This window comes from Podarcis raffonei, chromosome 9 (assembly GCF_027172205.1).
Source record: "Podarcis raffonei isolate rPodRaf1 chromosome 9, rPodRaf1.pri, whole genome shotgun sequence".
NCBI classification, from domain to species: Eukaryota; Metazoa; Chordata; class Lepidosauria; order Squamata; family Lacertidae; genus Podarcis; species Podarcis raffonei.
In genome coordinates, this window is record NC_070610.1 from 79,705,771 (window position 1) to 79,718,198 (window position 12,428).

Consider the following 12,428-nt stretch of genomic DNA (forward strand, 5'->3'; position numbering starts at 1 on the left):
TCTGTGGTTTAACCCACAGCACCACCCATGTCCCCAGGGGTAAAGGTGAAGGGACCCCTGACCATTAAGTCCAGTCATGGCCGTCTCTGGGGCTGCGGCGCTCATCTCGCTTTATTGGCCGAGGGAGCCGGCGTACAGCTTCTGGGTCATGTGGCCAGCATGACTAAGCCGCTTCTGGCGAACCAGAGCAGCGCACGGAAACGCCGTTTACCTTCCCGCCAGAGCGGTACCTATTGATCTACTTGCACTTTGATGTGCTTTCGAACTGCTAGGTTGGCAGGAGCAGGGACCGATCAACAGGAGCTCACCCCGTTGCAGGGATTCGAACCGCCGACCTCCTGATCGGCAAGTCCTAGGCTCTGTGGTTTAACCCACAGCGCCACCCGCGTCCCTTAGCTTAGCCCTTTGCAAAGCCTGGCGGTCAGCTGAGGGACAGGACTTCTGTGCACAAAAGTCACCTGGTGACACTTGCCAGACACAGCCTGTTCCCCAGGCCATCAAACTATCCAGCAACACTTAAACGCAGTAGCCAATAAATCCCGAGTTCTAGGATATGGTAAGAGTGCAGTGGTACCTCAGGTTACAGACGCTTCAGATTACAAACTCCGCTAACCAGGAAGTGGTTGCTCCAGGTTAAGAACTTTGCCCCAGGATAAGAACAGAAATAGTGCGCCAGCAGCACAGCAGCAGCAGGAGGCCCCATTAGTGAAAGCACACGTCAGGTTAAGAACCGTTTCAGGTTAAGAACGGACCTCTGGAACGAATTAAGTTCTTAACCCGAGATACCACTGTATATTTATTTATTTATTTGTTTGTTTGTTTCATTTATTTCATAAAACGTATACACCGCTTGATTGTAAGAAAAACCTCAAAGTGGTTTACAAAAAGATAAAGCAATTAAATAATAAGCAAAAAATTACAACAATAGATGAAAACATACAAAAAGTTAAAATACTAAAGAAAAGGTTAAATTCCAAGTATGTGCATAGACTGGTCTAAACAAGAACATTTTTAGCAGGTGACAAAAAGAGGACGATGAAGGCGCTTGCTTGATATCGAAGAGGCAGGGAGTTCGAAAGTGCAGGTGCCGTCACACTGAACAACCAACTTTCTACAAATACAGAACAAGTATTATGAGGCACCTGAGGTTGTCCCAGTTCTGCTGATGGAAGAGGTCGGTTGGGCGAATGTCAGGTAAAGTGATCTCGTAGGGAAACTGGTCCCAAGTTGTCAAGGGCTTTCTATACTAGTAGTAACTGAGAGTTTATTAGCACATACCATGTGGAAATCCAGAAATGTTAAACTCGGGGACTCCCCACCCCGTCCCAGAACTCAGGTGACGCATGGAAAGGAGGAGGAAGAGGTTCAGGTGTTATGACCAGGATCTCAATTTAATCACCTGATAATGTTTAAGGATTTGGGAAACTGGAACTCTGTGAAGGTATTAGGACGGCAGACAAGGCTGGGTCACTGATGATTCTGAACCAAGGTGGTTTTATGTCGTCCCAAAAGGGCTTGTTCTGCTCCCCAACCCACAATCTGGCCTTGCTATGCTGTTTAACACCTGTGAAACTGTGGGCAGAGGTTGTCTGAGAATAATTCTGGGGTATGTTGTCCTCTGTCGGCCAGCGATAGAAAACTATTTTCTCCTCGCCACGTAAGGATACCAGAGCATTATTGAAAGTATTCATTCATTGGTTGCAACTTTTGCACTGGAATCAGTAACCCTTTCCAGGAATCCCTGTGCAAAATGCATCCTAAATAGGTGCAAGTCATATAGGCATCAGGGTGTTTTATACATTGCTTGGCAATAATTTCAAAGTGGTCTAAGATAATTCCCTTAAATAACTTGTTGACATTTTGAATTGCATACATCAAACGAGGTTAATTTTGACAGCAGAGGGCCTTCTCGGTAGTGGCACCCTACCTGTGGAATGGGGTATAAATAATAAAGTTGTTGTTGCTAACTCGCAAAACATTAATACAGTGGTACCTTGGGTTACATACACTTCAGGTTACAGACTCCGCTAGCCCAGAAATATTACCTCGGGTTAAGAACTTTGCACAGCAGCAGCAGGAGGCCCCATTAGCTAAAGTGGTGCTTCAGGTTAAGAACAGTTTCAGGTTAAGAACAGACCTCCAGAACGAATTAAGTTCTTAACCCAAGGTACCATTGTTTGGAGTTGTTTGGAGTATAAAAATGTTTGGAGTATAAAAAATGTATTTCACGTGTACAGAAAGCCAACAAATGCAAACTCTTCATTTATTTTGCAGTGTGAAAGTTACCATTTGTTGCATGTGAAAAGGGATATTTCATATAGTTGTAAGCTTACACTCTTTTACCAGAGTCAACGGAGAAGCTCAGGCAAGTCTGGGACCCTTCCACCTCTGCAATTCTATGGTTCTACGAAGCTGGCTTAGATGGCCCCCTTCAGGATCCCCCAACTGCTCTGTGAGTCTTGCTTCAACCTTCCCCTCTACAGGAGAGCAGGATTCTATCTCTGCAGCCTCCAGTGACAAGATATATATGAGCCCCAGCCAGAGAAATCACATCAAGGTGTGCAGCTCAGAGCTCCATCGCTTTCTTCTCAGGTCTGTGGAGCTTCGGAAGCACAGATGAATAATTGGTTCGGGGGCTTTGTGAGCAGCTGAGGCTGCAGAGGAGAAAGGCATATTGCTAACTCCTCCTTTATTTCTCATGGGGAAGCAGCCATCCTTGCAGCGAAGGCCGCCAAAAGTTCTGCAAGCCCCTACGCGGGGAAGTTAAGGCAGGGTTGCCATATTTCAGTCAACTTTTCCAGACGTACGGCAGCCCTGAGTTAAGATGCCCCCTGGAAGCGGAAGCGCGGCCCAAACACTCCGGGAAAAGCAGCGGCAGCCCTAATGGAAACAGATGGGGCTGAGGTGTCCCTCCGTGGGGTCATTAACACTTCCCTTTGTCACAGCGACGTTGAGCAATAACGCCGCCCGGCCCCGTCCGTGGCAAGATCCAATAACCTGTCCCGTCGGCAGAGAGACAGATGAGCCCCTAGGAGGGGATGGTGGGACGACAATTTGTCATCCCTGGTGCGGCTTCACCTTGGGCAGAGGAAATGTGATCAGAGCCCAGCGGCCCCTGCCACCGTCCGCTGCGGCCCCCGTGGCACAACGGGGAGAGTGGCGGTGATTTACAGCCCCATCGCCCTAATTGCCTCCTGCCCGGCAGGGTAATGGATGGCCTCGTCGCGCTGATGGATGGCTCTCGCGGAGCTTCATTCAGTTAGGGGGCCTAATAAGTGTGGCTCCTGGAGGAGGGAAGGGAAGATGGAGAGCATGTCAGAAAGGAGGGGACCTGTCTAGACCAGGCGGGGCAGGCGAGAAGTTAGGAGGAGGTCCAGAGGTTGGCCACAGGACACGACGGGGAAGCCACTGGGCTAGGAGATGGGCAACTCTGAAGGCAGGTGCTCAAGAGAGTTTGATGGTTTTGACCCTCAAGTCAAACTGCATGGGGCTCCTCACCTGGCAGGGCTCTCCAGAGCTCACCTTGAGGTCTTGCCGCTGGAGACTGAAACCAGAGCAAGTTTCTGCAAGAAAAACAGGTGATCTGCGCATAAGCCAGGGTCCCACATCTTCCATACCTTGGGGAGGGAGGAGTGAAGATAGTGGTCTACAGCTTCTTGACTATACCTCTTCTTCAGGAATGCCCTGAAGCTGGAGAAGCTGAAGACACCTCTTGACACACAGTGAAAACCAAGCTCAAGGCGGCTGACAACATATCAAACATTGCACAACTACAAGCATAACAATAGTGGTCACAAACGTATCAAAAAGGACACGGCTGAATTAAACTTTGTAGTCTTAAATGGTGTGAGGCAGGCAAGCGAACACCAGGGAGAAGGCCTTGTCCGCAGTGGCCCCTGCTCCACAGAGGGAACAGCCATCAACTAGGTGGCTGTTTCGGTGCCAAGTGATGCCCTTTTCTCCCCCCAGGCCTTCCAAATAAAGGCCCTTTTCTCCCCCCAGGCTTCTTACACAGAGGATGCCACAAGTTCTGGTTTGTTGCATTCCTGTACGGTTGTCATTCCCCTGCATTTTAATGGTTTTGTTTCACTTCCTACTCTATTTGGTTTTTTATTGCAATAAGTAAATGATGGCTACTAGCCATGATGGTCATGTTCCCCCTCTGACTCTGAATACCTGCTGCTAGGAATCGCAGATGGGCAGGGGGCTGCTGGGCTCACCCCCCCACAAGCAGCTGGCTGGCTACCGTGAGATCAGGAGGCTGGCATCTTAACCCCTCTGCACAAATCCAACCCACAAATCCAACTCAATGGTGTAATGATGGAAAATGTCAATCACTTCTCCTACCTAGGCAGTTATCTTTCCACAAGGGCCAATATTGATGTCAAAATCCAACATCACCTGAGCTCTGCGAGTGCGGCTTTCTCCCGTTTGAAGTGCAGAGTGTTTGAGGACCGGGACATTTGCAGGGAAACCAAAATGCTTTCTTACAAAGCAATTGTACTGCCAAGCTTACTGTATGCTTGTGAAACATGGACCACTTATATACTTCAGCTCCAGCTCCTTGAAAGATTCCATCAACAGTGTCTCCAACAGTGTCTTGTCATGTTGTGCGGATGCCTGATGATCATCTATCAAAGCAAGTACTCTATTCTGAACTTAAAAATGGAAAGCGTAATGCTGGTGGTCAACAAAAGAGGTTTAAAGACGCTCTCAAGGCAAATCTTAAAAAAAGGAGTATAAACACTGACAACTGGGAAACACTGGCCTGCGAGAGCTCCAGTTGGAGAACAGCCTTGACCAAAGGTGTCGTGGGTGTAGACATAACGGAGCCGACACAGGAGTTGGGATGCAAGTGAGCTGTGCAGGAACAAGCAGATTGCTAGCTTAGCAGAGGCTCTTTTTATTTGCAAGATATGCAAAACCAGCAAGATACATTCAGGGCTTTGCTCTTTATACTTCTCCAGTCCCAAGCTCCCTGGGTGTTGCCTAGTTACCTATGCAACTTGCTCCACCAAGTCATGTTCCCATCACAGGGGAAAATGAGCCAATACCTTTGCAAAGGAGGTAAAGGTCAGGACACGGAACACTGCTGAGGAGACAAAAGGTCAAGGAGTGGGCATGCTGGCTAGACAGCTGTGGCTTGTCTGATGCTGCAGGGGAGGGTGTGCCCTCACCCTGCGACGCCATCCCTACAATGGGCTTTGAAGATGCTCAAACTCAGGACGCAAGGGAAAACCGTGCTAAGAGGAAGGCACGCTTGGCAAACCCTCATGGGGATCAACTCCGTCCTGGAAACCAATGTCCCCACTATTGAAGGACGTGTGGATCCAGAATTGGCCTCCACAGTCCCTTACGGACTCATTTTAAAAGCCGTGTTTATGGAAGACAATCTTACGTGGCTACGAGGGATCGCCGAAGAAAGACTGTTGTAGATACTATATATTTTTGGCATCTTTATTTTTAGACCTTCTTATGATTTATGTGAAAATTGTTCAACTTTGCTGCGTGCTTCTGGCTGCATTTTATTTATTGTTTACGACCACTTTTGTAATTATGCAAATCTTTCCATGCTGTGAGCTGCCTTGAGCAAGGTCTTAACTATGGAAAGGCAGCATAAAAATAAAATGATGGTGAAGATAATTCAATGGCCTGATCCAGCAGAGCTCGTCGTATGTTCTTGTATTTCCTAGAGAACTTCGTGGTGTGGGGTAGCAGAGGAATAGAAAGAAACATTTTAGATCTCTTTTGAAATCCATGTGTAAGTGGCTTATTCATTTAGTTAAGTACTGTCACATAATACAAATTTCCTTGCTCACTTTACAGCCAGCAAACTCAACCCTTTCCCATCTTGTTAGATTTTGGTGGAAAGTCTCCGTATGAACTGATCTGCTATCTCGCCTCATTTAAAGCTCTCTTTCCCGGCAATCACCTGCATTCTGGTCCACACTGACAGGGCTTCCAAAGCCCTGCTGCTGAATTTCCTGAGAGCTCAGCTGAACAAAGTTTCCTAGAGCAAAAAACAGTTTAGCAGCGCCCCCACCAAGTGTGTGAACCTCGGTTCGCTCGCACAACACAAAAGAGAGCCGATAGCTCAGATCTAAGGTCTTGCAAACAGGTCCGGTTGCTGAGTCTCCTCTTTTGTGAAAAAGGAGAGTAAGGGAACAAAATGCACAGAGAAGAATCACACTTCATTCTGCACCTGGCTTTAAAGGGTGGCAACAATTTTGTCCTTGCATCAACTGTTTAGAAATATGATTGAAAATAAATACATTTTATGTTGTAGTATTCTGAACTTCCAATTGTGGGTGAAGCGGTGAGGACAGGAGAGGGGGAGCCCTGAACCCAGGACTAGACTCAGTTCTATCTAGAGAGGATCTCCCCATCACTCTCATTGTTAAGATGTTTGCAAACAACTCAGCGAAGGGCAGGCAATGTGCTGGAATGACTGTGATGCATTTTGTACGGGGAACATTGATGTTCTGCCAAGTTATTGATTATATGTGGGTTGTTCTTTTGTATCAGCAGCACCCTCTTATTTCCGCCTCTGAATGACAGGTATTCAAAATATGTGCTATCAATTCGATTGATTCAGAATTCACATACCAGAGGCGTTTGCTGGGATTATCAAACCACTCTCTGCCTGGATCTTCAGCCCTGCCTTGCTCCCTTGTCAAGTGAGCAGTTTTTGTTGGTGCCCATCGATTCCACTGGCAGACCCTTGGCCAGGTGGGGGGCAAGGGGGGTATCGGGAAAGGGGAAGATGGAGAGGCTAACTTTTTGCCTTCCTGTTCTTACCTTTTAAAATAACTAATTTGGTTTGACAAGGAAGGTACAAATTATTATTCAAATAAAACAAGTGGCGGCGGGGGGGGGGGAGAATCATTTCTTTAAGGGAGCCACAAGATTTCTCCTTACTATAAAACCCAGATCCATGTGCAGGGAGAGAGCGAGGTGGATTTTGTGAGTGAGAGAGAGACTTGCAGGCAACCCAGTGAGAGGTGCTCAGACAAAAGCGCACACTCACACTCTTGGATGACATGGTTTTTAATAAAAATTACGACAGAATAATAAATGTACAGTTCAAATCAACATGCTAAAATATCTAATGCCATTCAGACAGCAGCCCCATGCAGCCCCCGTTTCCCCCCTTCTTAAGATCAGTAGCTGTTCTAGCCCTCTCCAATAGAAATCCCTTTAAAGTTAAAACTTAAAATGTACTAAACATTTCACCCTTTTTGTGCAATGACTTGTGCAAAAAAAGCTGTTTTCACCACATTAGTTTACAAAATACTCCCCTCAAAATAAAAAATGGAAGACACCCAGAAAATAAAAAAGCACACAGATAAATGAGCAATTAATAAACGTACTACCGAGAAGCTCATGTGTCGGGTGTGGTTGTGGTAGTTTTGGGGCCACGAACAAGTGGTCTTCTAACTGCTTCTAAGATGTGCTATGTGCTTGAGACCCAACGCCTGCCGCAAGCCACTTCTCAAAGGATTTCCAGGTTTGTGGTGAATTATGCCGTCGCTGTTGCAGTGCTCAGAAGACGGCTCCACCAAAAATGGGCCATGAGAGCTGGCTCTTGCGATGGTCTGTGTGTCAAGCCAAAAGGACGGGCGCTACTTGCTTCCAGAGGCCCCAGGAGAGAAGAGGCCAAACCATTCGCCTACTCTTGACCGCCTGCCCTGGACAGCCAGACTCTCAGACAGTGGCACTAAAGCATTTGCTTCCTTACAACCACCCCAGTGCAATCACATTTGCAAGCCCTTAATGGAAACGGTTTCTGCAGGAACAAAGAGCCTGGCTTTTAAAAAAATAATAACAATTTAAAAAATACCTACATACAAAAGGAATATTTAAAAACAAAAAACACAAAGGGCAACAATACAATGGAGAGGGGTTTCTCTTTTTTCCCTTGTGAGTTTGAAAAGTGGGATCAGATTTAACTCAAGTGCAAAACCAGCAAAGAACTTTTGCTTTGATCTCCAGCAAAGTGTCGACAGGAAGGATGTGGACAGGAGAGGTCCTGTGAAGGGGGTGGCTGGTGAGGAAAGACCCCCCCCTCTAGAGCAGCTACAAGCCCCTGCTGGCGGGCAAGGGCACTTGTATACAGGGTGCCCGTATACAGGGTGCCCAAGAGCATTTCACCAGTCCTGCCGCTCTCAAGTCTTAAAGGGAAGAGGAAGGAGCAGCCAGGACTAAGCCCGCGTTGTCACCCTGAGGGGCTGCATGGCAGACCCCAAGAGAGCTGCCCCAGGACCCTGCCTGCAATTCTGCAGGGAATGCCTGGGCACCACCCCCTAAGCCGCCCCCTGGCAGGTTTCTGCTCAGATTGCCTGGGCAGCCAAAGGCTGGTGGCTGTTCTTCACACACACCCTCCCCACTTATTCTCCTATTAATAATACTTCTCACCCGCCCCGTCTCTCCCGCTTTGCTTCTCCAAAGGAAGCCGACTCACTCTCGCTCGCTCGCTCTGCCGCAATGATTAATTCCCTTCTGAAGGGGTGGGACTGTATCGCCTGGAACCAAACGCTAATTGGGAGCAGAGCACCAAAATTCCATTTCTCATCCCTGTTATGCGACGGGCGGTTTGGAGTTGGACCCTACTGAAACCGGACACTCAGAACAAATATCTCCTTTAGCTCCAGAGGGGTTTCCCCCCTTCTCACGCCAACCAGCCTTTTCTCCGGATCAGGGCCAGGAGGGGTTCAGTTTGGGCTGCTCTGCGGATAAGTCGGTCCCACCCAGATCCGGCAACCCGCTTTCCATCGAGCACCGAGGAGGCTGGAAGGAGGGCCTGGTCGGAGGCTGCGGGATGTTCCTGGCTGGCTGGGGTCTCCAGCAGAGTCTCCCTTCTGGCTTTTGCTCAGGAAAGCAAAAGGAATGGGTTGGCTCCTGACACAAACCGAGGCCTCGCCTGGAAGCAGCTCGCTTGGGAACTGGGAAGCCTTCCAAGTCCAGGCCTGCCTGCTGTCCGGCTTTCCCCTTTTTCTGTGCTGTAACTACTCCCAGGACAGGAGCTGCAAGCACCCCCACCCCCGGTGACCTGATGTCAGTTTGGCAGAGAACTGCTTCACCCCCTCGCTCCTCCCATCCCCTGTCGCCGGCTTCACCCCACCCCACACCAAAGAGACCCGGTCAGAAGAGCGGAACAAAGATTCACCGTGGAGGGACAGATCTACCTGCACCAGTTCAACTGGGGGGAAGATCCTCTCCCGGAGATACCTCCTTTCCCTTTTGTGCCCCCAAATGTAAGAAGGCGTGGAACACCTGCGGCCAATGCGTCCAAAAGGAACTTGAGCCGGAAATGGCCATCAAATCCCCCCCCCCCCCACAGGTGATGTCTGGCCGGAGGGGGGAAGATTCTGGGAGATGCGGGAGAAACATCCAAATCAAAACATCGGACGGACCCAAAGCCACACACACCCCCTGCTCCAATCTCTTCTGCCTTTGGCAGTGGAAAGAGAACCCCCGCCTTATAGGGACAGAGGCGGACAAGGCAAAACGGTGAGGGGGATTCATGTGGTCCTCTAGACAGGGAGGTTTTTTGGCAGTTCCCAACCACATCCACTCCATCTACAGACATCGTCTCACGGCGCACACACACCTGCTTCTGTTGGGCTTTTGTCTTCCATTGGAATCCTGAGTGATTCCAGTGCAGAAATTTGGGACCACCAGATCTTTTTCTTCAGGAGGCCCAGTAAGAAGGCCCCCCGCCCCTTTGAGGGCTCAAGGGAGCTCAGGGCAGGGAGCAACCCCCCCCCCATGCCACTAGGAACATTTCCTGCACGAGTGTAACTGGACAGGACAGGAATGGTGCCCTGCGATGGCGGGCAGCCCCTCTTCCCATTTTTTCCAATGGGCGCTGCTGACTTGTGCCACCCATGGCTGGACAAGCTGCCCATTGGCACTCGGCTGGCAACCCACCTTTCCTAGCCTGATGTAAACAGAGTTGCCCAGTGGCTCACGCCCCCAAATTTCCCACTGCGGCCACAAGCCTGGCACAAGCCAGCCACCCCCTTTCCCAGGCAGGGAAAGAGGGGGCTCCGGGGACTGGGAAGGGCCCCTCCTTCTGGCTGTGAGATTCTGCTGGGGTAAGGTTTTATTTTAAAGGAAGACTTTCCCACCTCATTCCCACAAGCCTCATGGCTGCCCCTTCGTAGCTGCAGGCAGCATGGAAGGAAAATGTATTTCCAAGGCAGACCTGCTCACAAAGTGGGGTTCAGGCACCCCCAATGTGGGCAAACCCTTAGAAATGCACCCCTGGGGGATGCTGCTGAACTCACAGGCAAATAAACATTTAAAAATAGTGTCAGGAGAGCAAAGTGGAAAGGGCCAGGGAAAGCCACTGCCCCAGGTAGGATGGGCAAGGCAGCGGGAGGAAAACAGCCCCCCCCCCACTAGAGGCCAGTCTGACCCACAAAAACTTCCTTTTCCGGGGCAGCCATATGGGGAAGGGGTTGATCCCAGCAGATCCCCTTGCCTGCCTTAATGGATAAACAGAACCCGCACCGAAATTACACTGCTCAAATATCTCCGTTCCTCATTCTTAATGAACTGACTGTAGGCCTGCAGTGAGAATTGAAATTCCATTTGGAAACAGCCAGAGTTGAAAGGGCGCGTGTTTGTGTGTGTGTGCACGCAAAGGTGTGTGTGTCTCTGCTCTCCCAGGAAGTGTAAGGGCCAATTCGCTCAGCTGTTTCCCCCTGGAGTTGTGACCGCCCCTCTCAGCTGTTGGTTGTGACGTCACAAAGGGACGCTCTGAACATCACAATGCGCTGCTTTCTGGAAAATACAAAGCAAGGTGTTTGGGGCACAGGTGATGCCAGCTGCCTTGCCAAGATGCCCAGCAACGGAGGCTTCGCGATGAAAACATCACCACCAACCAGCCATGGGAAAGGACCCTCAGCCGATCCTCCTGCTACAGCCGCACCCCAAACAACCAATTCCACATTACAGGCAAATAAAATGTCTCTTTGCTGAGGCACGTTTGGAGCCCCAACCCTTTTTAAAAAAAAAACCCACCCGATGCTGTCAGCAAACACCAGAGCGATGGACCCACTGGCATTTGGCTTCTGGAAGGAGTTTACGGGGCTTTGGGCTCCTGGATCGTGTCCCGGTCTTGACGAAGAGGCTCCAATCCTGAGAAGAGGATGATGACCCAGGAACAGTTGGTGCCTGCCAGGCCCTCGCCTCTCCTTCTCCTCCAGCAGCCACCTTTGTCCACGAGGAAGGGCTCCACGAGGAGGGCAGGCCGGTGCCGGGACAAGCCTCCTCTGTGTGCTGCTGGGCACACCCCCAAGCGTTTCCCAAGCCCCACCCCGGCAGCCGCGTGGCCCTGCCCGACCCCACCTCACGAGTGGTGGGTGTTGATGAGGCCTCGCAGCTGCTTGGCCACCGTGTCAATCAGCTTCTGCTTGTCCCGCTCGTTCTTCCGGAACTGCGCAAAGACGTTGTTCTTGCGGCTCGTGTCCTTCATCCTGCGCAGGGAGGGAAAGCCAGAGCGTCACTGCCTCGCAGGCAGAAAGGCTGCCCAGGCGCCCGGCCTCCGGGGCTCCCTTGGCCCACAGCAATGCCAGCCGGTGCCCCTGCGCCCCCCTTCTGCTGCCGGGGAAGGGGCAGCTGAGAGAGACTTCCTTCACCCAGGTGCCAAAGGGGCCCTTTTATTCACCCTCCCTCCCTCCCTCCCTCACCCATGAAGCTAAACGATTGCCTTTCGCCACGTGCGCCCAATCGACTGCAGAACTGGCTCCGTCACAGGTGCCACAAATACCCATTCTGCATTTGTAAGAACTCTATATCCTCCCGACTGGGACATACTTCCTCTTGCGTGTGACTAGAGATGGGTGTCACCTTACCTGTCCAGGTAACGAAGAGGACAGGCAACAGCTCTTTTTAGCTAGAGATGCTCTGTTGGCTTTCAGCTTTCAGCCAACAAAGAAACTATCTCCATATGGGATTGACGGTTTCATCCCCAAAAAGTTTTTTGAGTTTCTACTGAAATGAGGCTGCATTTTAATGTTGTATTTTAATCTTGTTTTTAAGTTGTATTTTAATCAATTGTTTTTATACCTGGTGTTAGCCGCCCTGAATAAAATCATTTATTATTATTATTATTAAATGCAAGCGGATGTTGGTCCAGTCAGTCAAAAACTTCCTGTTTCCTCCTGGACTGGGACATACTTCCCCTTGCATGTGACTAGAGGTGGGCATGACCTTACCTGTGCAGGTAACAAAATCACAAGGCACACGGCCCTCCTCCCTGTTCCCCATCTCCCTTCCTTTTGTGTGAACCCCATATGGGGTGGATCCACATGTACTAAGTCTGCCTTCTGGGATCCAAGTGTGAACAGAATGTGAGTAAACTACTTTTATATACTTTGCACAAGATTGTGGCATGTTTATTCTTTTAAGAGGGATAGAAG

At 49.9% G+C, this 12,428-nt stretch overlaps 1 protein-coding gene and 1 long non-coding RNA gene across 4 annotated transcripts in view; one reads left to right on the plus strand and one right to left on the minus strand.

The window, feature by feature from the left end:
• The window catches only part of LOC128420616 (uncharacterized), a 393,346-nt gene that overhangs the window by 82,922 nt on the left and 297,996 nt on the right, over positions 1-12,428 (plus strand). The gene's annotated exons all lie outside the window — the stretch shown is intronic.
• The window catches only part of EXOC6B (exocyst complex component 6B), a 208,320-nt gene continuing 205,556 nt past the window's right edge, over positions 9,665-12,428 (minus strand). For all 3 annotated transcript variants that reach the window (XM_053402250.1, XM_053402249.1, XM_053402248.1), the window contains one exon: positions 9,665-11,483. In XM_053402250.1, the coding sequence (XP_053258225.1) occupies positions 11,357-11,483 (127 nt within the window). In that variant the 3' untranslated portion in view covers positions 9,665-11,356. The remainder of the gene's footprint in view (positions 11,484-12,428) is intronic.